Raw genomic sequence first — 27,042 nt, 5'->3', positions numbered from 1 at the left:
CATACAGGTATTTAGATACATGACTAATTGCTATGTACTGTTCATGAGATTTTGTAGACTAATTTTCCCACAAAAAAATGAGGAAAAAAAACTGAATACTGCTTGTCTTAATCTGTTTGAAATGCTCTAATAAAATACCATAGACTGGGTAGCTTATAAACAACAGTAAATTGATTCTCATAGTTCTGGAGGCTGGGAAGTCTAAGATCATGGTGCCAGCCTGGCTGGGTGAGAGCCCTCTTCCTGTTTGCATCTTCTCTGTGGTCTCTTTTGTGAGGCACTACAAAATTAACACGATTAATTTGGCTCCACCTTCATGGCCTAACTACCTCTCAAAGGCCCCGCCCCCTAATACCATCACATCTGGCATTAGGATTTCAACATATGAATTTTGGGGGAACACAGTCAGACTATAGCATTTCTATATTATATCTTTCTGTCTTTTATAAACTTATTATCTGCATTTCCAATTCTTGGTCTTCAAGGCACAGTTCACAAAATCCTTCAGATCATAAAGAAATATGATAAAATATCAAGCAGCAGATTGAGAAAGACACACAAAACATGATACCCTAGTTTTGACTTCCAAAGGCTTAAATACTCCAATATTGAACATGGGACCAATGAAGGATTTTCCATTTGTCTCTTGAGGGTTTGTTATATTACTTACTGCTGTGCTATATTTGAGCAAAGCAGTTTCGTAACTTAATCCATCTCACTATGGAATCATTTTACAGCCCTCTAGGCTTATTTTATGTTCCTTTTCTTAACCTAGAAACAAAACTAAAGCCAGCCAGCAGAACCAACTCTAATCACTGGAATCAGATCTTATGTTTTTAGTTCATTTTTCTTTGTCCACCTCATGTACTTTGTTATTTTTTTCCATGTACTTTGTTATTAATCCAATTACGTTGTCCTTCCATATGTTTCTCTATTTCTTACAAGATGAAGGTTTTGTAGAAAAAGATCCTTTATACAGTATGTGGAATTAATTACATCATGTGATTTCTTCTTCGTTTGCTCCCATATTTGGCTCTACATTATGCTTCATTATAAAGCAATTAAGCTTTAAAATGAAAAAAATACAGAAGTAGATAGTGTAGCATTACTTCATTTAATTTAGACTGTTTTAATGGCACATTAAACATAAGCAATTCACAACTACCATAATTTATGCTAAGTAAAAAAATTGGAATAGCTTCTTTTTTTTGGAAATATAACCAACGAACTTCTAATCACAGCTACTTTTAATGTGTTCACTGCTACAGAAAACTATAATGTGGCAACTGTCATTGAAAATCTGTTCTATTAAGAACAGTAAATCAGGAAGTTCCCCTGTGGTGCAGTGGGTTAAGGATTTGGCCTTGCCGCAGCTGTGGTGCAGGTCACAACTGGCCAAAAAAAAAAAAAAAAAAAAAAGAAAAACAAAACAAAAACCAAAAAAACAAAAAACAAAAAAAACCCAGTAAATCAGGAGTGTTAAATTAGTTTATCTTAGTTACCAATATTAAAAGTCAAAAGGGCATACTAATATAGCTCTTTAACTGTCTATGATTATTGTGTCATAAAATGGCATGTTGCATGCTTTAATTTGCCCATGCCACTTTATATAAAAGAAATCACCATTATATTTGCTTTCACCAGGTAATCTCTATCCCCTATTCCACATTAAAAAAAAAGTATTTTCTAGAGAAACAAGTAGATCATTGAATGTTAGGTTACAAAAGCTGTGTACCCATGCAGAAGTAGTCTACCTTAACTGACCATCAGTTGCTTGGAAATAGACTAGTAACTAACTGGTTAGTATCAAGCTGACTGAGGTGACTGATTCCTCAAAGAATTAAAACACACTGATTACAAAAATGAACTGACATACTATAGACTAAGACAGAAATAATCAACCAACAAATTTTAGAGATGGTAAGAACTTAGATCAAGGCTTCTCAGTCTCAGCACTATTGATATTTTGAGCTGCATAATTTTTTGCTGTAGGGGGATGAGCAGGGCATTTCATGTTATTTAGCGGCATCCCTGACTTCTACCCACTAGAAGTACCTGCACCACTCCTCCTCAGTTGTGATGACCTGAAATGTCTCCAGATTTTACCAAATGTGTTCTGGGAGACAAAATTGTCTCCTTTTGAAACCCACTGCCTTAAGAGAATATCTGATCCAATACAATCATTTATCAAAGGAGAAAACTGAAAGCCAGATAGATAAAATTACTTGGCAAAGATCACCAAGAGAATTATATGAGTATCATTCTAATTAAATGATCATTTAACATTATTAATCCAATTCTACACTCAAAATATATTTTATAAAGCTCATGTAATAAGCATATTCATCTAATGTGGAGGCTACTATCTAGACTGTAAGTTTGAAATAAATCTCTCTCACAGTGTAGGTGTAGCAGGTGATGTTCTGCCAAATAAACCAAGGTTTCAGATCCAAGTGTTTTAAGGATTTGCCCCCCAGGAGAAACTACTAAAGTGAAATAGGTAGGATAGAAAACAAGAGGCCCAGTTAATCATTTCAGTATAATCTAGACTCATTCTGACCCTACAGACAGTCCTAGAGCATAAAACAACCTCAAAAACATTTTGCCTTTGAGGCAAAAGAGGTATTCTGTCATTGACTAGGGACCATTCTGGGATTGGACGGAGGAATGTGAAATTGCTAGGCACTTCCAAATCTCTGAACTGGGAAGGAGGCCATGGTTTGTTTGGGGACTCTGGAGGGGATGGGGGTGATATAAAATTGCTAGACATTCCTGACTCTGTGAGCAAGGAGACTGCTATGCCCAAGGGTAAGCCTCTGAGGGTCAGATGTATGACACCTCCGTGGCAAAGTATGCAGAAGCCTGGAAAGGAATGAATGCACAAAGCTGGTAAGTGGTATATGAAAGTATCTGGCTAGGGAACTAACAGTGTCTACTCTGGTGGTACTGTGGAAAAATCAGGGACTTTAGAGACAGGGAATATATATTCAGATTCTGGCCATGCTACATACTGCATGACCTGGGGAAAACTGCTTTAATTCATGGACCCACACTTTATTTTAAATTTGAAGTAGTAACACCTAACTTATCTCATATGATGTTGTAGGGTTATAATGTATAATAAACCCAAGATAGAATCCATGTAACAGGGTTTTTTTTCTTTTGTTTTTTTTTTTTGGTCTTTTTTTTTAGGGCCACACCTGTGGCATATGGATGTTCCAGGCTAGGGGTTGAATCTGAGCTGTAGCTACCAGCCTATGCCACAGCCACAGCAATGCCAGATCCCAGCCATGTCTTTGACTTACACCACAGCTTGAGGCAACGCCGGATCCTTAACCCACTGGGCAAGGCCAGGAATCGAACCTGCGTCGTAATGGATGCTAGTCAGATTTGTTTCCGCTGAGCCATGACGGGAACTCCTCTTTTGTTTTTCAATTCATGAAAAAGTGTACCTTCCTATTTGTTTCGGTCTTTTAAATTTTCCTAATTAAGGCTACAAAATTTCTTTGTAAAGGTCACATACACATTGTCTTGGATGTATTTCAAGGTACTTGGAATTGTTAATCTTGTTCCAGATGGCATTTCTTAAATTTTATATTTCAGCTTTTTCCCAATACAGAAATATCAATGCTTTTAAAGAATTAATATCCAGGAGTTCCCGTCGTGGCGCAGTGGTTAACGAATCCGACTAGGAACCATGAGGTTGCGGGTTCGGTCCCTGCCCTTGCTCAGTGGGTTAAGGATCCAGCGTTGCCGTGAGCTGTGGTGTAGGTTCGGACGCGGCTCGGATCCCGCGTTGCTGTGGCTCTGGCGTAGGCCGGTGGCTACAGCTCCGATTCGGCCCCTAGCCTGGGAACCTCCATATGCCGCAGGAGCGGCCCAAGAAATAGCAACAACAACAACAACAAAAATTAAAAAAAAAAAAAAGAATATCCAGAAAACTCTTTTTATCATATATTTTCCTTAGATTAAGTTGGATTATTCACATACACAATGATTTCATTTGTGAATAATGGCAATTATGTTTCATCTTGTATAATTTCAATATTTTGTTTACACTATCTTAGCCTTATTAGATAGAGGTGAGGACCTGCAATACAAAGTTGAATATCCATGTAGAGCATTATCTCAAGTGAAAGTCTTTCAAAATTTCATCAGTGACTGATAATCTTTAGCAGGCTAAAGAACTTCCCTGTATTACTAGGATTTTTCCTGTTTTTTAAATCTTGACTATATGTTCAAATTTATCAAATGCTTTCTTACGTTAAAATTATCACATGAATTTTCTCTTCAGATACAGCAATAATTTACATTAACTGAGTTTCTAATGATAAATTAGCTTGTTCCAAGAGTTTTATTCTTTTAAGGTGTCATAGATGAAATAAACTATTATTATGTCTAGGATTTTTGCCTCTATGTTCATGAGTGAGATTGATCTATAAATTGGCCTTCTTGTACTTTTCCCTATAGGTTTCTGTATCAGGAGTCTGGTAGCATGAAACTGAGCTGGGAAGTCATCGTTTTTTCCTGTCCTCTGGAAAAGTGCCTGTGAAATTTGAGTCCGTTGTTGTTCATCATTTGAATGTACCACAAGCCGTCTTTTGTTCATCATCCAGACAGGGTTCCTTGTAGTTCCTGAGAGTGGCTGGGTGTTGAAGCAGCTTTATCTCTTGTCCTCCCTTACCTAGGGCTGCCAGATTTAGCAAATTAAAAGCAGGGCACCTAGTTAAATCTGAATTATTGTAATTGTCTCTAGTATAGCTTGCCAGGGCTACCAAAACTAAGTACCAAGGCTGGGTGAATTAAACAACATGAACTTATTTTCTTACAATTTCAGAGCCTAGAAGTCCAAGATTAAGGTGTTGGCAAGGGCTGGTTTCCTCTTAGGCCTCTCTCTTTGGCTTGTAGATAGCCATTTCTCCTTGTGTCTCCACAGTCTTCCCTCTGAGTATAGGTGTCTTAATCTTTTCTTATAAGACCACCAGTGACACTGAATTAGGGCCCACTCTAATGATTTTTTCTAACTTAATAACCTCCCTTTAAAAGCTCCACCATCAAATACAGTCACATTCTGAGGTACTGGGTTTAGGGCTTCAACAATATAAATTTCGAAGAAAGACACTTCTGCCCATAACCTTTTCTATGGATATACACATTGAAATAAAAAGAAAAAAAATTCATAGGATATACTTATACTAAAACAATATTTATCAGAATTAAATTACAAACACTTAAATTATCTTTTTTCTTTAGTTATATCCTCCTAATGATTTATCTCTATTCTTGTTTTACAAAATTTGCTTATAAAATTCCTTGCTGGGTTGGTCTGTCTTCTGTTTATATTACAGCATAGCTTTCAGTTTTTAAGGTGGTCACTTTCAACTTACTTCATTATTTTGTCTTTTGAAAATTAATTAATGAGAACATATGCTCAACATTAGCATTATAAGCTGGGATACTAAACATGTACTGGCATAGTTAACAATTCTGAGAGCTGCTTTTCAAATCTGCTTTTTTGAATCAGGTAATACCGTCTTTTACAGCATAACTCACTTTTCCATTGTTCAGGATTGTGTCACATCTCAACTTTTTTTTTTTTTGTCTTTTGCCTTTTTACGGCTGCACCCATGGCATATGGAGGTTCCTAGGCTAGGGGTCAAATTGGAACTGTAGCTGCTGGCCTACACCACGGCCACAGCCACGCAGGATTTGAGTAATGTCTGCAACCTACACCACAGCTCACGGCAATGCTGGATGCTTAACCAACAGAGCAAGGCCAGGGATCAAACCCATGTACTCATGGATACTAGTCAGGCTCGGATCAAACCCATGTACTCATGGGTACTAGTCAGGCTCGTTAACCACTGAGCCATCATGGGAACTCCCAACTTTTTTTTTTTTTTAATGTCTTCGATTAACCAAAAAAAAACCCCATTGTTGTCAATTGTTATTCTCTTCTTGTTTCCATGCTGGAAGAATATTCCATAACATCCATGTTGCTAAATCAAATTCTTCAAGTGATGAGATTCATTCCAATGATAGTCTTGACAAATTATGCATTTCAAATCAGAATTTCTTTTCCTGTTCAAAAAGTAATGTTAATTTTAAGAAGAGCCTTGGAGTTTCCATTGTGTCTCAGCAGATTAAGAACCTGACTAGGATCCCCAGGCCTTGCTCAGTGGGTTAAGAATCTAGCATTGCCACAAGCTGCAGCACAGATCACAGATGTGGCTCAGATCTGGCATTGCTGTGGCTGTGGATAGGATGGCAGCTGAAGATCTGATTCAACCCCTAGCCTGAGAACTTCCATATGCAGCAGGCGTGGCCCTAAAAAAATAGCCTTGACACACAAAAGGAAACATTTTTCATCAGTTCTTTCTCTAGTACCATTCAATAAGTTCATTTAATCAATGGATTACTTTAATAATTGCTTGCTCTTCTTTCAGTGCAAATAATCCTATTGCTAGATAAATATTGAAACTTGAAAAAGAAATAAGTCGACTTTGTTCAGTGGCTTATTTAAAAAGTCAACAAGAATTTTGGGGGGCCCTTTCTCTAGTATTAAATTATCAGTGCTTCAAATAAACTGAAGATTCTTTCAACTGCATTGGTTTAAGAGATCCAGTGGATTTTTAAATGCAAATTGAAGAATTCTGAATGCTAACAAAGTCACCAAAATACTTTAATAACAATGCAAAGAATATAAATGCTGAATCATTTTATGATTATCACTTCGGTTTCAATAAAAAGGATATCAGGTGCTGTTTGAATTTCATTATGCAGAATATGGACAGTACAGCCATTATGGACTCATGAATGCTTTATGTCAACTTCAAACCCTTTAATTCATTAACTCCTAGCTAAAAAAAAAAAGTCTGCAAAAAATTGACTAATGTTTCTAAAGTCACATCTGCAAAAGACTTTACTCACAGTAAGTTTATAAAAAAGCATTTTTCATGAGAAAACTATTTCACAAGCAAAGGAAAAATGTATTCAAAGTTGTTATTACAAGCATCTGTGGCCATGACGTAAAACGGCGAGGCATTTAGATCTTTGATGATCTCTGAAATGTAAATAGAGCTACTATATTTTTCATTATTGTAGTACTTAATCCTAGCACTTGAAAATTCGCTTCCAACTTGAAGTGAAAGATTGATGATATACAGTGTAGGAGTTCATTACAACTCTGTTAATTCTTAATCTAAATGTCTCAAAAAGAATATAATTTTTTAATGTTTTTCTTACTAGCTGAGAAAAGCATACAACTCACGCTCAGCTGTAGTATATTTACTGGTTTATAATTGACTTTCCACAATTTTTTACTTTGAACAGCTGCATACTGCACAAAAATCTTTCAAAAGACCTTTTCCTCATTTAATAAAGGTCTAATGTTCATAAAATTCATCACAACATTTACACTTGTATTTGGGCATTGTGAGGTTCAAATATACATAAATGAAAATACATGAAAGCAACCATTGCGAAAACAGAAAAGGCTGAATTTGAAAATCCCACAGCCACATCTGTGTGTTTGTCACTCACAAGTCCAAATAAGTTAGTAACAGGGGTTGAATCGTTGAAAGGGCTGTGAACTTAGAAACTATGAATAAACTGAACTTGATATTTGATGCAAAAATATTTCTCTCATTTCCCTATAGGGGTAACTCTACTTACCTCTGGCAGCACAATCTTCCACAACAAAGCCAGAGCCGATTCTATATAAGGCTTTGGTTAGCTTGAGGATTCAAGAACTGGCGAACATTCAGAAGTAGAAGTGTTGAGGGCCTGACAGACTCTCGGGGTTGACCCTGCGGTCACTAGAGAAAGGCTGCTACGGACCAGGCTGACTTTCAGAAGTGTTGTGCCAGCCAGAAGAACTAGCTGATTGGCTGCCAGTTGGAAATGTGAGGCTGTAGCTGATTGGCTAACGTTCAGAACAGACGTGTTGGGGGACAGAATGTATCACTGATTGGCTGACTTCCAAGATGGCATTAGATGCGGGGGATATCACTGATTGGCTGATTTTCAGAAGCCTGGAGCTGCCCTTGATTTGCTTTCAGAAGCTTAGGTTCTGCAGAGAGGCAGTCATTGACAGCTGATTCTACTGATGTACATCCAATTAATGGTGGTTATCTGTTCACAACTCGGAACGATGGCCAAAAAAATCAGGTTTTTTCTTTCTTGAAAATTTTCTTTCTTTAATTCTAAATTCACCCCAGACCCCCGCTTTTGATCCCCCCTCAGCCAAACCTGCAGGAGAGACCAGATATTCCTAGAGGTATGCTTTTCAGCTATTGTTACCTTAGGTGATTTAATCGCCAATTACCGTTGTTGAAAAACAGCTCTAACTGCAGAATTTTTGTAACTTACTGAAAAAAGCTGAATACAGGACAGTGTGTATCCTGGCAGTCAATATAGTATGCAGGACAAAAAATACACAGAGGACGTGACCTGTGTCGTCAGGTCAGCTGGTAAACCCAGACAAAGTCCATGCCTGAAGCAGGGTCTTCTAGCACCTGAGCTTTCCCAGCAGTGTTCAGGAGGCACCTGAGAGTTCTGTGAGATCAGGGCCCACTGTCCCCAGAAGGAAGAAGGGACTTTCAGTCCCCACTTTACCCAGAGTGTTCTGCCTTCCTGATATTCATGGATTGGATTTTGAGGGAAAGCTTCAGCTGGCATAAGTGTTTTTTTATCTAAAATTTTGACAATCACAGTTTCCCAATTAAAGGATATGTCATGAAATTCTGATCTCCAGGCACATGGGCCCAAGACTGTCTCCAGTTTTCTCTGTATATCATGAGAAACCTGACTTACTATAGTTGCCAGATGCGTGGAATAGACACATTAGTTAGAGCAGACAACTGCCTGTGTATTACGGGCATAAGCTTAGCCTTGAACGAAAGCTATCAAGAGTAGAATCCTAGAAGACACCTGAGAGGGCAGATGTGAGATTGAAAAATCATGACATATAACTTTATATACACTATAAGCCACAAATACACAGGCATAGGCAATTTGTAGGCAAAGGCACAAGTACAGGTTTAAAAAAAGCTGAAGGAAACACAGAAAAACTTGCTCTGATTGATTCTTTTCCAGGTGAGTACTTTCTCCCTTTAAACTCTTCCCTGAATTCATTGTTTTGTGTAATTTTGGCTTCCAAATGTGTTTTCAGGGGAGAAGACAGAATATAGGCCACCATATGCACAATACTTGATTTCACCTCCATCCATAGCCTCACATGACCTCTAGAAATGCAGCCAGGGACCCTCTTCTGAGAGCCAGGCCTGTTTTCTACTGCCTGCAGGACATCTCCACCTGGACAGCCCGCGGAACCTTACCCTACCTGGCCCACACCGACTTCATCCATCACACCCTTTCTCTTCTCTACCTCTAATTGCCACCAACTCTTTCTCCTCCGCCTCAGCTAAAAGGACCGGCTTCCACCTGTCAGCCAACCTTTGGAACTTAGAGTCATTATAGGCTATTTCCCCACACTTTCACATAGTCCCTAACTTCCTAAAGCTCAAATCTGTCTCCTCACATCTGCAGCCAGAATCAGAGTGTCTTGTCATATCCTTTTGTTTTGCTTAATTAGTGCTTGTCTTCAGCATATGTTCGATAAATGCTTGCTGGATGAATGAATGAATCAAAGTACCAGAGGGAACATTCACTGATTCAAAATAATCCTGGGAGGTCTCTGCTCCATGGAAGAAACCCAAAGTGTTTCAACTGCTTACCTAACTTGAGAGTGCCCATGGGAAACTATCACTGAGAATGTGACCATCAGTGTCTCCTTCCCAAGCCCTAACACCCTCATCTTGGAGGTGGGGATGCTGGAAACAGGATGGTACAACATGCTTCCCTTTTTGGACCCATAATCTCCTGTCAGTTTATTAAGGAAGTGTGTCATCTCCATCAGCCCACCATACACTCTTCAAATGTTTGACCTTTTGCCCAATCCTCTATTCCAGGCAGTATCTGGTGGTAATACAAGCCAACGAACACAGTTCCAGGATACTTACCTCAGGTATACCAAAATTCAGAAAGCACAGATGGTGGAATGAGTTTAGGGATACCACCTGGATTGTTTTTTAAGATATGTCCACACCTAGCCATCCTCAGTCACTGAGCTAACTAGCCACTAAGGTATTCCCCCTTCCAATTTCCCTCTCCTTGCAACTGTGTACTGCCTTCCACTACTCATGGTACTCATGGCCTATCTCAACAGTCTGTCATCATTCACCAACCCAATCCATTCACAAAGCTCCATCCTCCATGGAGGAGGTACAGTGCATACAAGGTAAGAAATAGCTGTCTCCAGGAGATGTAAAGATAGCTCCTAGCCCAGGTACACTGGTAGGGGTACACTGGATCCTCAGAATCCTCAAAAGATTTTGCTGTACCAGAATCCATTAATAACATCACTAAATGATGTTGAGGAACCAGCTGTACTTTGACAATATGCACAGAGGATTCTAGGTCTGATATGCTTTAGATTCTTTCATCCGGTAGCCCTTCCCACTTAGATCAATAGACAATTTCCAGCTCATACAGTGAGTAAAACATTTTTCCAAGCCTATTCACATTAGTGTTCCTGGATGCCCTACCCTGATTCACCACCTTCTCTCCTTAAGGTCACTTCACATGATGCAGAATTCTAGATTCAGGTCCCCTACCCTAAGCTCTCTGGACTTGCTCTCTCATGGACTCTGGAAATCGCTCTCTCCCGACATCCTCCTCATGCCCCTCACTAGCTGGGAGTATCCCCATTGGTCCCAATCTCTGGCACCTGGTCATTCTAACCAAATCTTTGTTAGTGTTAAAGGAAAATATCTTGTTGATATTAGAAATTTTTTTGTTGTCTTTTTGTCTTTTTAGGGCCACACCCTAGGCATATGGAGGTTCCCAGACTAGGGGTCTAATCGGAGCTATAGCCGCCGGCCTACGCCAGAGCCACAGCAATACCAGATGCAAGCCGTGTCTGCGAACTACACCACAGCTCACGGCAACGCCAGATCCTTAACCCACTGAGCGAGGCCAGGGATCGAACCTGCATCCTCATGGGCACTAGTTGGATCCATTTCTACTGTGCCATGATGGGAACTCTTGACATTAGAATTTTAAATCATGTTTAGAGGAATCCTGTGGCTCAGTATCACTGCAGAAATCCAGGTTTATATGGTCAAGAGATTATGTTAATTTTCTGCTCAACCTCATTATAATGATTTGTAATTAATAAAACTGTGAATTTTTTTTTTGGCCCCACCAGCAGTAAGTGGAAGTTCCTGGGCCAGGGATCGGACTCGCACCACAGCAGGGACCCAAGCTGCTACAGTGACAATGCCAGATCCTTAACCTGCTGTGCCATACAAGAACTCCTATTATGTTTTAATATATGCATTTGACCCAAAGTTAAAGTATTGAAGAAAACAAAGTATGAGAGTATAGGGTATTTACATACATTAATTTGTGAGAATATGAATTGTGAGATTTATGGGATGATATTTTGGCAATATTTATACAAATTTGCAATTTTCATACCCTCTCGACTTTATCCTAATTTCTGTTTGCTATGTCTTTCCTATATGCATTTACCCAAGAACTGGTGTCCAAAGATGTTGATTTCAGTTCTTCAACCATAGAAACTAATAGGAACTACCTATGTGTCCATCGGGAGACTAGTTAAATTAATTATGGAACATATATACTTTAGAACCCTAGGGAGTAGTTAAAATAATCAGGTGGATTTATGTGTTGTCATGGAATGATGCTGCATTCATTTTATTAAGTTACAAAGGCAAGTGGAGAACAGTATATACATCACTGCCCATTATGTTAAAAAATCACAATATATTTTATAGCATGTCTATGTATGAAAAAACTTTAAACTATCTTTAAAATAATACACATCACAGTTTTAATGGTACTGACCTCTGAGAAGAAAGCTGAAAAAAAAAAAAGAAAGCTGAGTTTTGGAGGAAGATTGTGAAGGAAAGAATATATTTATATGTATGTTGTTAGAAATATTTCCAACCCAAATATATGCACTATTATTAGCTTTGTCATTAAAATTTTTAAATAAGCTTAACAACATAAACAGCACCTGTTTATTAGATACAATGACTGCTAGCTGATGCAAAACATATAACCTAAAACCTGAATGGCTTTACACAACAAAGGTTCATTTCTCAGGCACACACACAATTTGATGTGATTTCACAGGAGAACTTTGCTACTGGGTGACTCAGAGACCCAGGCTGCTTCCATTAGTTCTACATCTCAAATGGGCTGTCATTGTTTGCCCCTGAATGGTAGAGAGAAAGTTGAAGTAGCATCCTGGATGTCATATGAGTTGCCCTGGAAATAACATATTGCTTCTGGCAAGAGTAGTCACATGACCCTTCTTAACTATAAGCGGGCTGGGCATATAGTTTTCCAGTGAAACAAGGAAGAAAAGCAAGACAGGAAGTGGAATAAAAATAATAATAATAATAATAATAAAGACAGGAAGTGGATGAGCAGCTGCAGTCTCTCCCATTAACTATTACATAGCAGGTGCCCAATAAAGAGCAACTACTACAATTTATTAGGACAACAACCCTCTTTGTTTCCTGGAGGAGTTTCTGTGAAGCCCATATTGGCCTTGCAGTTCACCAACTTTGTTGAAATCCTACTATGTAACAAGTGCTTTCAGGTACCAGCTCACAACTGATTTTTTTCCTTGAACAAAACACTTTAATTTACAACTTTTATAATATGATGTCCATATAGTATATAATGTGATGTTCAGTATATAATTGAAATTCTCACCTGGCTCCCACTTGCAAAAAGTTGAGTCAACATTTTCGGTTTTCATCATCAGAAAAGATACCGAATTCTTCATCCGTCCACTGAGAAGGACCTGGATGTGGAAAGTGACCCAGCACAGAATCTGAGTCATGCCAAAAGTGCCAGAGAATTCAGAACCATGTGGCTGCACTGAAGAACTTGGCCTGGATCACCTGGTATCTGGTCCGCTGGGGAAACTGTCTGTACCTGTACCAGGGCTCTATATGCACACTTCCACCAGCATGACAGACTTCACCGCCTCCAGCTGCCACCGCGTGGTGGCCTCTAAAGAAATGGCCTCCACGGCACACAAAAGGCCACCAGCTGCTTCAGAGCTGACATGCCAGCCAGCGTCCTGACAGCAAATCCAGGCCACACTGCACCTCACATCACTTCCCCTGCCTCCCTGCCCGGATCACATCTGATTTTTAAAAGAACTTTGTAAATCCCCACAGGAGAGTTTCACCCTTCTTCATCCAGTAACACCTTTCAGTGCTGCCCTTTGCAAAAACCTCTAGAATTTCAGGTGAGAATTTTTTCCTTCCTTTTGCTCCATGGTTCATTTCTTAAGTTGGGAGTCCCTGCTACACACCACCTGACTGGGCATGCCTCAACACCTGTACAGGTGCCCTTAAACACCAGCATTTTCTTCCAGGAAAAGTATAAGACTAGAGGCAACAAAAGGATGGTGAATTCTTTTCTTTCTTTTAATATCAAATACAGCATGTAGGCCAAGGAAGCAATCATTGGCATCTCCATTCTTTCTAACTCCTAGAATTCCAGGGTTAGAGGAATTCAGACTCAGGATTTAAAGATGTTTGCTTACACAGTGGTTTCCATGATCTTGCCCCATTTTACTCTTAAAGGGGAAGCTCTGGTTTTTGACCACCTACGTATGCTTACTCATCGGTGTATCTTCTCAGTGGCTAGTCTCAAATACAATACCCCACTAAAATCCTATTGCAAACATCAATATGCCATCTAAAACTTCTCCTACTGCAGGTTTACATCCCAGGCACCAATATGTTCTGTGCCAAGAAGCCCATAGGGGATTGACCATGTAGCTTCACTGTTCAAAGAGAACTTTTCATAGAAGGGGCTGCTGCTAGCAGAGGGATCCCATAGTGAAAGTCAGCCAAGAGTGCCTGCAGGGAGTTGGAATACTCTGTCAGGGATTGGGAAGGTGGTTCTTGACTGTGTATTCTACTGGGATGAGGGTGCAATGTGCAGAGAAGGATGCAGTAAAGAGCTGGTCAGCAGATCAGGTTACAGACAGGAAGGCACACCGGGGAAGACCCAGGGGAAGGGAGCTATCTTGTGGGAAAGTGCCAGGATTGTGCACACGTGCCGGCTACTGATCAGAGGTGGCTCCTAAGGAAAATTGGGGCTGAGGCAATAGCATCCTGGGAAAATGAATCCAACAAACCACCCCCAAATTGTATTGGATCCTCATTTTCACATACTTTTTTTGGGGGGGGGGTCTGTACCTATGGCGTATGGAGGTTCCCAGGCTAGGGGTCGAATCAGAGCTGTAGCTACGAGCCTACGCCACAGCCACAACAATGCCAGATTTACCTCAGTAAATCTTTATTAGAGAAAGTATGATTATTTAATTTGGGTTTGGGGGAGTATTTTCCAACTGGATGTAACTCAAAGCTCCTAGAATTTGTGTCAAAGACCAACTCCTTCCCTCCCTCCCAGTCCAATAATCCATTTCTACTTTCTTGGTTTTGGTTTTGTTCTGGCCACAGTTGCAGCATGTGGAACTTCCTGGACCAGGAGTTAAACCCACAACACAGCAGTGACCCAAGCTGCTGCAGTGACAATGCTGGATCCTTAACCTGCTACACCACAAGGGAAGTCCCAATCCATCCCTATTTTCATTAACTCACCTCCTCCAAAAACCTAGGCATTTCTTAGAGTTTGCAAAATTACATTGAACATAACCTACTTAAAATGTGCCCTAAATGATGTGGACTCTAGATCTCCCAGCCCAAGGCAGAGTGCCAGCCCAGTGGCTTCTGGGAATCTTACTTCAAGAAAGTTTTACCTTTATTTCTCACAAACTCCTTGAATATAATAATCATAAAACATCTAATTTGTGTATTGTGTTCAACTGCATTTGAACAAAAATGCAGGATATCTTCCATTCTTATCCCAAGTAGGATTTGACTTACCCATGATCCCAAAGAAACTGGTAAGAACGATTTCCCATTCCATTTCAAGTCTCTCACCTCTGAGACACCCCTGCACTTCACCACTTTCCCAGCCTCATCAAGCTTAATTTAAAATGAACTCCCAATGAAAGACCTGTAGTTTCCCAAGGCCTCAGCCTGCTCTGTCTCAGGACATTTACACTTGCCAGCCATCATATGGACCCTCCACCCCCTGATTTCATTTCACTTTTTCTTTTGGTATTAAAGAATACCCACAATTGTCTTTACATGATTCCTGCTCCTGGACTCTAAAATTCCATGAGCAGTAGGTTTTGTTTATCTGAGCATGCCCAATGCTAACCCAGTGCTTTCCAAAGAGCGCATGCTGATTAAATGTTTGGGAAATAAATGAATCAGTGTTCATGGGGTCTAATTTATTAAGATTTATTTCTCTTACATTCTTCAGTAACATAAGCAAATGCATATATATATGTCATCTAATTTTACAGAACAGCAGATTTAAAAGGATGTGAGAAGCCAAGAATTGACCATCTGTTTTTTTTCTTGATCCCAACTATCCTACTGCTGAGTTCTAAAGAAATGCCTATTTGCATGCCATGTTATCTTTTCTAGATCACAAAAGAAGATAGTCAGTTTTACAATGTTTTATGAACAAAACTTGTATTCTTAAATTCCATAAAGAGCAATAACTGTATGACCAATGTCATTCACCAACTTAGATTCTGAAGATAATGAAATGTTACATTAAAAGGAACATTTGAAAACTAACTCACCCCCCAAATAAACCTGTGTTAACATATAGAAGAGGTACACAAAACAGTATACAGAGTTCCCTGTAGCCACACTCCAGCCCTCCATTATTTAGAAAATTGACTGCTCTCTTTAATGACAAAGTGAAGAATCTGCCTCAGACCTCACTATGGGTGGGAGGAGCTGCTGGATCTGGGATTGGAACATGACTTTGCCTTGGCACTTGTGCTAGCCTCAGTGGCAACTCTAGCTCGGGCTCTCTCTGCCTCATCTCTCAAGGCCTCCTCATACTGGGATGGGAAACAAGTGGGGTCAGACTCATGGATCTTGGTCAAAAACTCAAGCAATTTCATCTTGCTGGCTTCAGCATGGGCTCTTGGGCCCCACAGGAACTCATAGCGTGGAGGATCGCTATTGGGCACCTGGCGGTACTCCAGGTACTTCTCCCTCACTAAATCTTTAGTAATGAACTTTCTGGGTTCCCCAAAGATGAAATGGTCCCTCCCAGAATGTAAGTCCATCATATTCAGGACTTCCCAGATCTCCTCCTCAGTAGCACGATTGCCCTTCATGAAAATCACCCCCAGGATAATTATCAGAAGGCTAGTCTTGGGCATGCCCTCATCGTCACTGAGCCTGGCATCATAGGTGAGGTCTAATTTGTTGACAAGGGCATAGGTATGGCTAGTGGGATCAACTTCCTTCAGATCTACCCCAAAGACCAGCTCTATGCGTTCAGAGACTCTCCTGAGGATCTCAAGGAAGTCATCCTTGTGCTCTCTGATAACATCATTAATCATGTCTGCCTTTGTGATCGGCTCTCTCTTTTGATACTTTTGCAGCAGGAACTGCACCAGCAAATTCACCTTCTCATCTAGAGGGTCTATGGGCAAGTTCTCTGCTTCTGAAGAGGACTCTGAAGAAGCTGAACCACCCTCCTTTTCTTGGCTGCTGGAATGCTCACCTAATTTGCCTGATAAGAGGGCTGTGGTGACAGCATAAGCTACACAGGCACTCTGAGGACCCTGGGAAGTACTAGGTGCCCCAGCAGCCAAAGCCCCCTCCTGGTTGCCAGGCATTAAAGAATGGGAGGAGAGAGAGGCCTCCTCCGGATCCTTGGAGGCCTGTGCAGCCTCCAGGCCCTGGGCACAATGTTGTTCCTGCGTGCAATGTGGAATCTCCCGACTCTGAGACATTCTCACTCTGGTCAGTGGTAGCAGATGGGAATGTGAGCAGGATATGTAACAGAGGACCACAACCTAGGGAGAAAGAGAGAGTGTGAATGGCCTCATCTGGTTAACCTAACTGTGGCATATCCAAGAAAGAGTGCCTTCACCCTAAGGACGGGACTCAAAACTGACAGGTCTCCTGTCCTGACCTGTAGGAAGTTCAAGGAAGTGAGAAGGCTCTTCGGAATGCAGCCAGCCCACCCAGCCCAAGGCTTCCCAGAGCTGCTAACGGGGCAGATGGTGTCAAGCTCTGTGGTATCCCTTCTGTTTTGGGGTAGGCAGTCCCCCTCTATCTTTGTTCAGAGTCCTCACTGTGATCCCAGGGAGTATCTGAGACTCCCCTCTCTGCTGACCCAAGGATTATCACCTCATAAAGAGGCTTCTTGAGACACTTGAGTTAAAAAGACGCAAGGAGTTGCCTCAGAATGACAGCTCCTCTCAGTGCCTCTCAGCCAGGAAAGTCACAGGGGAGACAGACACTTAGGGGCAATATCTGCCTAGGCCTCCCAGAGGTGACAAATGTAGGCAGCTGTCTGTTGGGGCTCTGCTGTTCTGATGTGTGTGACCCCCTCAACTGCCACTCAGGTTGATGATGTGGACCTTGACAGAGACTGAGACACCTCTCTCTGCTAACATGAGACAATAGCCTTCAAATTCCCAAAACCAAAATCAGAAAGCACTGAAGTCTGACAATTATTCCAGGGCCTACCCAGTCTGACAACAGAGACAGGGCTTTGTGGGGTCCCCAGTATGCTCAAGTGTGTGATCCCCTGAGTCTCTGCACAGCATCAATTTGATTCCTAGCAGGGCCTGGGATTCTTCTCTCTGATTACTTGGAACCACACCTCATCCTACCTCCCAGACAAAAATCAAAGGAAGTCACTCCTGGCCACCCCCTCCTCCTCCTGGGACTGACAACAGAGCTCTCAGGGGCCTTCTCCACTCTGGGGAAAAGACTGCCTCAGTCCACACTCAACATCTTACCTTGACTCCTGGAAGGGTCTGGGACTCCTCCCTCCACTCACCTGAGGCAGCAGTCCTCAGGGCAGTCAGGGATCAACTCAGTATGACAGCTATTCTGGGGCCCTCCTGAGCAGACAGTAGGGAATGCGCCTTTATCTAAGGGACCCTCTGTTGTGAGGTGGGTGATGCCATCAGTCCTCGCTCAGTATATTACACTGAGAGGTGGCAGGGCCTGCCATTCCTCCCTCTGTTGAAATGACAACTGCTCCTTTGGAACAAGGTACTCCCCACCCTCAGATCCTCCAGGCAGAGTCAGATGATGCCAGTTCCAGCTACCTCTGCCCAGCACCCTTCAGGCATAACAAGGATGGGGGTCAGAAAGAGCCCTTTCCAGTGTAGAGTACATGTTCCCTCCATCTTCACACAGCATTTTACCTTGACTCGTAGAGGCTGGAAGTCCTCCTTCAGCTGACTGGAGGCTGCAACCCTCACACCAAGGCCTTCACCTTCTTTAGATTTCCTGAAGCAAAAGTCTGGGGAAGCAACTTCCAGCCATGCCCCACACCCCATTCTGGAGGAGGGGTCCCCTCAGTCCTCACTCAGCATCTTACCTTGACTCCTAGCAGGGTCTAGGACTCCTTCCTCTGTTCACCTAGGGCAGCAGTCCTCAGAACAGGCCTCACCTCCCTGAAAACCCAAGGTAAAATTTGGGGGTAACTGGTTCTGACAGTTATTCTGGGGGCTCCCAGGGCTGGGACAGGGGCTGTGCTCTTATCTGTGGGACCCCCACTGCTGTGAAGAGGGTGGTTGCTCCAGTCCCCACTCAGCATCTTACCTTGAAATCTGGCAAGCCCTAGGACTCCTGTCTCTGCTGAAATTAGGCCTCTTTTTTCAGACTAACACACTCACCATCCTTAGGCTTCCAAGGCTAAAGTCAGGGGAAGCCACCCCCCTCCAACTTGGCCCATCCCAGAGCTCATAATGGAGTTTCCAGCAACCCCCACCTGCCTGCCTGGGGTGAGTATTCCCTCTCAGTGCTCACTGGGCATCTTACCACGACCCCTGGCAGGATCTGGGATGCCTCCCTCTGCTCAGTTGAGGCAGCAGTCCTCAGCGTAGGCCTCACTTTTCTGTAACCCAAGATGGAAGTCAGGGAGCAACTCAGTCTGACAGTTACTCTGGGGGCTCTGGCACTCTTACCCGCTGGCAAAAGCCCCTCTATTCTGTGGGTCTGGTCACTCCATTCCCCTTCCTCATCTTACCTTGAGATGCCGGGCCTCCTCCCTTGGCTGACTTGTGGCCCCACCCCACCCCCCGACCGAGGCCCTCGCCACCCTCCGATTCCTAAGGCCCAAGTCAGTTACTCCGGGGGCTCCCTGGGACGACAGAAGGGACGGAGCTTTACTCAGGGACTCCCCTCTCTGCTGGGGGTGGTTTGTTCCCTCATTCGACATCTTCACCTTGACACTTGACCAGTCCTAGGCCTCCACTTTTGGCGGATGGAAGCCTCACCAGTTGGCGGCGGTCGGAGGCCACGCCAGTCGGTAACGGCCGTTACCGACCACCCACCGGAAGCGGAAGTAAGGAGACGTCCCTTCCGCTCTGCTCCCAGTTCCCCTTCCCCCTGCCATACAGCGTTCTCCCAGGGTCGACAGAAGGGGTGAGGTTCTATAGGGTTCCTTATATTCTGGGGGTGCTGTACCCATTCGATGTCTTTACTCGGAATCCCAACCCCCAAGGAGCAGAGGCTGTGCCCCAGACACCAAGACCCATACCCCTGTCAGACTCGCAAAGAGGACCAAGTCAGAGGAAGCCTCTGATAGTTACTCTAGAGTTTCTCGCCAACATTGTGGCAGAACTCCTGCAGCGTCATCCTGCAGTTGGCGGTGCCCTCAGTTCCGACTCATTGTCTGGGCCTGGCATGGCCTGGGGCTCCTCCCTTTGTTGAATTCCTCAACTCAAGGCCCTCCCTCACCGCCTTCAGACTCCTGAGGCTAAAGTCAGGGGGATGCCATTTCCAGCCACCTCTGCTGGGAGTCTTCCACGGCTAGCAGCAGGGGCAGGCTCTGTGGGGTCCCTCTCTTCTGGGGTAAATGGTTCCCACCATCCTCACTTATGGTCCATACCTCGGCCCCAGTCTTTGATTAACTGCTCCCTACATGATGCCACCTTCCGGCCAATCACTATGCATTTGCCTACCGTGTTTTAATGCAGCACCATGCATTAAAACACAACAAAACAAAAAAACACCTTCCCATTGGGTTCCTTCTCTGGCCAGGTGGAAACTTTCTCTAAAAGACTTAATTTCCATAGGAAAAAGCCTTGTATAGACAGGTTTGGAATCTGAAGGAGATTATTCATGGACTAAGTGGAATTAATGACATTTAGAATTGTAATGCTTACTTCATATTTTTTTAGTATTTGAATCTATGTTCATTTTAAAACAAAGATATTTTAAAATGGGTAAAATTCTGAATTATATGTTTGATGTTTTAATGGCATATTCAATACTTAAAATTGACAATAGCCATGCTATATACATTGTCAAAAGCTGAAATAGAAAATATTTTGTCCTTGAATGTAACAAGTGGATTTCTAATCACAGTTATTTTAATGTGTTCACTTGCTCTATAAAATTTGACAATCATTATTGGAAATCTACTCTATTAGGAAAAGTAAATTAAAGCATTAAATTACTTCCTCTTGGTGACTGAGATTGCAGTAAAATAGCAACACGTGGATACTGTTCACATAGCCTGTTGTTTAAACAGTCTGTGTTTGTTTTGTCATAAAATGGCCTGGTACGTACTATATTTAATATGCACATGCCACCTGGATAAATAACACACACCTTTCAAAGGAAAGAGCAATCCTTTCAGGGTCAAAGGCAGAAGCATTTAGGAGCATCCAAATACAGGCATACCTCATATATATTGTGGGTTCAGTTCCAGACCACCACAATAAAGCAAATATTGCAATAAAGTGAATCACAAGAATTCAGGGGTTTCCCAGTGCATATAAAAGTTATGCTTACACTAATACTATAGCCTATTAAGTGTGCACAGCATTATGTCTAAAAAGACATTTCATACCCTAATTAAAAATACTTTATTGTAAAGAATGCCAAAACAATTACAACAGTAACATCAGAGTTCACTGATCCTAGATTACCATAACAAATAGAGCAATAATGAAGTTGAAATACTGTGAAGACTTAGCAAATTGTGACACAGAGACACAAAGTGAGCAAGAGCTGTTAGAAATATGGGCCTGACAAACTTGCTCAATGCAGGGTTATAAGAAAATGGGTCAATTTGTAAAAACCACAATATATATGGAGTGCAATAAAGTGAAGCACAATAAAATGAGGTATGCCTGTAGATGAAATGACTTAGCCAAGGTCACTAAATACATTACGCACATTTGGCTGATTAAATAATCATCTCAAATGATTGCTTTTAATTCCATATTTCTAATGTTATCTAAAAATTTCATCAAAAAAACACATATTCCTAGAGTTCCTGTAGTGTCTCTGCAGCTCTAAGGACCAGGTTCGATCCCTAGCCTGGCACTGTGGGTTAAAGGATCTAATGTTGCTGCAGCTATGGCGTAGGACACAAATGCAGCTCAGACCTGATCCCTGGCCTGGGAACTCCATATAAGAAAACAAACACACAAAAAACCAAAACAAAAGCATATTCTAACAATCTTTGTGATTGCCAAAATCTAGATGAACTTACAGAGATATATACATATATATATATGTATATATAATTTATATAATAATGTAGATGTGTCAAGTCAGGGTCTCCAAGAAGCAGAACCCTGAAAGAAAATTTGTGTGGTAGCGATTTATTAAAGAACTATGCCCAGGGTAAAACCAGTAAGAAAGTGGAGGCAGCATGATAGAAAAGAGGCCAAGCAAAGATATTATTTTAGGTGAGCTTTCAACCTGATCCTATGGAGAGCTTTGGACCATGAGTTAGAGCTCAAAGTTTGCCTTATCTTGTGACAAAGGAACTTTTTTGAACTTCCACACCAGTCAGTCATTGGCTCTGTGTCATTCTAGGATTGTGGGGTGGTGGGAATGAGGCATGGAGACTCCAAGACATTTCTGACTCTGTTCAAGCAAAGAGCTTTAGTGTCCAAGAGCAATCCTTTCAGGGTCAAGGGCACAGGCATTTAGGAGCCTAACAGGCAGAAGCTAGGAGATGAGCACACTGAGTTAGGAAAAGGGATCTGAGAGGATCATGACTGGGTACCAACAGTGCCTGCAACTTGGGACTGTGGGGAAACATAGGACTTTAGAGACAATGAACTGCATGTTCAAATTTCTGGCCTTGTTTATCAGGCATAACCTTGGAAAAGTTTCTTGAGAAATCTCTTACACAGATGTTCGTGAACAAATCCTTTTCACTTTTAATCCAAAACTGTAGCATGATGCCTGGCACATAGTTGGCATTCAGGAAAAGAGTGCTGAATAAATGAAACTGCTAAAGTTCTTTTTATATAGCTTTAGTAGGATTCAGATTGTTGGGTTTTATTATTATTGTTACTTTTTTATTTTGATTTTTCTCCCTTTTCATTGCACATAACTTCACTTGCACGATTCCAATTCACAACTTACTGGATCTTTAACTATCGCTACCCCAGGATTAATTTTGGGATTAATTTTCACATCATTAATATAAATATATATATACACACACACACTTTATATATATATACATATATATATATATATATATATATGTATGTATTTATATTGAGGGGACTTAAGCAGCAAGTCTGCCACTGAGAAAGAGCCTAAGGCATTTTCCTGCTCTAATTAGCCAATTCCTAGCAAGCATATTTGAACTCCAGACCTTTGATTAAGCTCTCCCATAAGGGTATTAAGAAAAAAAATTAAAAATAAATTCAATTAGCTAATTATTCTTAAAATAATTAATGTTGATCTACCAGGTCAAACTTAAATGGAGAAGCCATGGAAAATAAATTAGAGATTATTAACATATTGGTCACTGCCTGAAAAGATGAGGGAGATTTTAACTTATATTCACTCTGGGAGGCCATGGAAAAGCTTATTATAAAATACCCCATTATTAGATTGCTTTAAAATTTTTAAAATTTTTGTATTGGTTATTTCTTATACTTCATGTGTCATTTGTTTCTCTCTTTAGATGTTGATGGCTCCAAGACAGTGCTTCTCAAACTTATTCAGTGACCCTAGTTGGAACTTTACAACCTCAAATGTCAAGATATGTAAAACTGGAGAAATGTACACAGGAATTCCTACTGTGGTGCAGTGCGTTAGTAACCCAGTTTATCTCTGTGCAGGCACTGGTTCAATTCCAGCTTGGCACAGCTGGCTAAGGATCAGTTGTTGGTGCAGCTGTGGCATAGTTTGCAGCTCCAGCTCAGATTTGATCCCTGGCCTGCAAACTTCCATATGCAATGGTCAAAAAAGGAAAAAAAAAAAAAAGTACAACCAGAAACGTTGACTGAGACATTGCTTATGAGGCAGTGATAGAGAAGATCTCATCCCATTTCTCATTTAATCCTCAATACAACCCCATGAGTCATCCCAATTTCAGAAATGGGGCATCTGGGGCTAAGAGGAGTTAAGTAACTTGACACAGGCATGTAGCTAGGAATGGAAAAACCAGGATTCACACCAGGCAATCTGAAGTCAGAGATTCAGCCCCAGCTTCCAAAAGGAGAAAAAAATTTGAAAGTCTTTTCCTATTAAAATTCATGGTTCTCTGAGGTTGCAGGTTCTATCCCTGGCCTTGTTTAGTGGGTTAAGGATCTGGCGTTGCCATGAGCTGTGGTGTAGGTTGGCGACACAGCTTGATTCTGGCGTTGCTCTGGCTGTGCTGTGGCTGTGGCTGTGTAGCTGGTGGCTACAGCTCCAATTAGACCCCTAGCCTGGGAACTTCCATATGCCACGGGTACAGCTCTAAATAGCAAAAATAAAATAAAAGTAAAAATAAAATAAAATAATTAAAAAAAAAAAGAGCTTACGGTTCTATTCAGGGAGCCCAGCCTAGCTGAAAACCTGGGAAGATGAAAATATGGAACATAAGCTCTGCTTCTTAAATTAACATAACCTCCATCCCCAGCCATATAAATTAGAAAATTCTTTTTTTTTTTTTTTTTTTTTGTCTTTTTAGAGCCACACCTATGGCATATGGAGGTTCCCAGGCTAGGGGTCCAATCGGAGCTACAGCTGCCGGCCTACACCACAGCCACAGCAATGCCAGATCCGAGCCACGTCTGTGACCTACACCACAGTTCATGGCAATGCCAGATCCCCAGCCCACTGAGCGAGGCCAGGGATCGAACCTGTAACCTCATGGTTCCTAGTCAGATTCTTTTCTGCTGCGCCACAATGGGAACTCCTTAATTTTTTTTATTTTTATTTTTTTAGAAAATTCTTTACTCTCCATAACTTCCTCAAGACATCCTACTGACCTATTCTTTACTCTTAACTTCAGTGGACACAATCTCTTGTTTGTGAGATATTATTACAAGCGTTTGCACAATGAAAACACTTGAAAGCCCCACTTGGACAACTTAGACACAAAAGAAGAATTAACTTAATCTGAACAAATCATTGGAGAACTGAAGTTCTTGTAGTAAAGCAAAAGGTTTTAAGAAAGCTTCTCATTTACTTCAAAAAATGATAGATTTTAAACAATTTTATTTTAGCAGATTAGTCCCTTTTCAATAGAAACAGAGCATCACCCAAGCCCTAATTATGTTATTTTCACTAACAAAGAAAGTTTCACTGCCTATAATATGGATATTTAATGACTGAATGAAAAACTTGATGAATTGATAAAGAAAGTGTCACCAAGAACAGGGAGGGCAAAGGAGTCAGCAGAGTAACAGCCAACAATGAGAAGTTGCTGGGAAGAGACACACATGCAAATTCTCAAATCAGACCTGGGTCTCCATGGACCCAACAGAGGTTAAAACTTGCTCAGAGCTGGCATTCCAGAAAGGCTTGTTCTTCATCGGGGTACTCTTTATTTCATCCAAAAAGTCGGGAGTATACTTGGAAGAAACATAAATCCTACATAAAACAGACCTAAACATTGGAGGTATTAATCTGAGCTGAGGAGCAAGCCCCCCCCCCAAGTATTAATTATAGTGATCGTGGGGAAATGGATTTGGGGTAAACACCACCTAAATTGGCAGCTGAGAGAATTCAACGGAGAATTTGGCATCTAAATCCCATTATACATGCTGCGTTATGAGTAGAATCTGTGAATTACATCTGTCCCAAGACTGTGGTTCTTTATTGCTGAAAATTCTTATTGACAGGCCAATTATGCATGGAAAAGACTCACTCATTTATCTATGCTGGGCCCCAATCTGCCCTGTGCTTATATCATGCCATAATTTAGTTGAGGCAATGGGATTCCTAAAGCTGGCCATTCATCGTGTTTCAGTTTTTGTCTACCATCCTGGCTCTAGTCAAAAAAACAGGGAATAAAAAGAGGTGGGATATATGTCAAGGTGGGAACTGGTGGCATCAGTTACCTTGTTTTCCATTCTTATAATACAGAATTGGAAAGTATAAACACTATTTTCATGGCCATGCTGGGGTAACTGCACACAATTCTGCTAGTCCTGGCAACAAGCTACATGAGTAGTCAAAGAAACAGAACATAAAGCCATGTTTCCTACTGAGATTTATGTTGGAAAATCGTTGCTGCCAGGACCATGGGTTATACTGAGACATTTTCTAGCTTCCTCTGACTTTTTGAACAAGACCAGCTTTGCAAAGTCTGAGAGCAACAGAACCGCTGTTCTATTTCCTTGGTTAGCAGCAATTAATCATGGTTGTATGCCACCAACAAATAAAAATATCTTTCTTTTAGACAGGTAGGAAAGTTGGAAAGGAAGTCAGAGAGTGTGTTCCATTTTAAACACATCTTTATTTATTTTAGATTCAGTGCAGGATGTTTTTATTTTATTAGCACACTTCCAAAAAGAAGGCTAAAAACCCTGAAGCAAAGCAGGTCCATGACACTAGAGTCCTGTGGTTTGGGTCACACTGTCTTGCTAATTCAGGGATGGCCTGAGTGCATTATTTTCACAATAGTATTAAGAGGGGCATTGTAATTCCAGTACAAAGACACAAAGGACCCCACATCTGTGAAATTCATAGATCTGTGCCTATTCATAGATCTGGTTACATTTACCTTTTCTCAACTAATGTTTTATACAAACTAACTGTAGTTCTGCCTGTGAATTTTAACAAGAGAAGATTTCACAAAGACTTGTGCCAGGGTGCTTTAAGTGCCTTCCAATAAAAGTAGTATGGATTTTTTTCTCCTTAATGACAAAAATGAAATTTCAAGATCCCATACTTCATTCCTTTCTGGTCTAGCTTTGAGCTTTGATAATGTATAGCCACTATGGAAGAGAGCTCACGGATGCCATCGGCAGTCTTAACTGCCTGGCTTCATCCTGTGTTGTGCAACCATAGAAACAGCTGGACTGAAACTTATAGCTGAACTATGAAATTTCCAGTGTCTGCGACTTAAAAACCAAAACAAAAAACAAGCACAAAACAAATCAGCCTCACCTGGAAAATACATCTTCTTCAGCAGAGAGTGTGAGGCAAAGACTGACAATATGGTATTTTATTTATCCATTTTTCGGATGAGAGAGATATTAGATGAGGTCTACAAGGTCTATTATTTTTACTGTTGCCATTTACTATTATTGCTTATTTTGTTTTATGACTCAGGGATTTCTCAAAATGCCCTGTAAACTCTGCTGTGTTTAATATTATTCTTGCTCTCTAGCAGTTGACAGAATATTTTCACTTATATTTGATCTCATTTGTGTAGCATTTCTTCTTTAATGAAACCTGTCTGACCTGTGGTTAAAGTGAACTGGAATAAAATTTTAAAAACCTATTTATTTCACAACTTGAATTGAAAGGATCTTTGTATTCAGTAACTTCCAAGGATATTTTTCATCTAAGTATGAGCTTTTTGCCCCCAACAGGCTTACATCTAAGTTGTAATGTTTCATGAAAAATGGTCTCAGTGCAGATAAAGCAAATTCTATTTCTG

The 27,042-nt window shown here is 41.2% G+C and overlaps 1 protein-coding gene and 1 pseudogene across 5 annotated transcripts in view; both read right to left on the bottom strand.

The window, feature by feature from the left end:
• Nucleotides 1–13,170, bottom strand: part of LOC100521878 — a 37,719-nt pseudogene extending 24,549 nt beyond the window's left edge.
• The window catches only part of LOC100521702 (melanoma-associated antigen B16-like), a 71,341-nt gene continuing 59,696 nt past the window's right edge, over nucleotides 15,398–27,042 (bottom strand). Inside the window, exons 3-6 of one of the 5 annotated variants that reach the window (XM_021080237.1) lie at nucleotides 19,002–19,077; nucleotides 18,559–18,634; nucleotides 18,383–18,480; nucleotides 15,398–17,014 (exon numbers count right to left, since the gene is read on the bottom strand). In XM_021080237.1, coding sequence (XP_020935896.1) covers nucleotides 15,923–16,951 — 1,029 coding nt within the window. In that variant the 5' untranslated portion in view covers nucleotides 16,952–17,014; nucleotides 18,383–18,480; nucleotides 18,559–18,634; nucleotides 19,002–19,077 and the 3' untranslated portion in view covers nucleotides 15,398–15,922. The remainder of the gene's footprint in view (nucleotides 17,015–18,382; nucleotides 18,481–18,558; nucleotides 18,635–19,001; nucleotides 19,078–27,042) is intronic. The other 4 variants (XM_021080239.1, XM_021080240.1, XM_021080238.1 and 1 more) reach the window with 4 other exon arrangements.

The sequence above is a fragment of the Sus scrofa genome, chromosome X, assembly GCF_000003025.6.
Source record: "Sus scrofa isolate TJ Tabasco breed Duroc chromosome X, Sscrofa11.1, whole genome shotgun sequence".
NCBI classification, from domain to species: domain Eukaryota; kingdom Metazoa; phylum Chordata; class Mammalia; order Artiodactyla; family Suidae; genus Sus; species Sus scrofa.
Note: the sequence above shows the minus strand (reverse complement) of the source record. Positions and strands in the feature narration are given on the sequence as shown.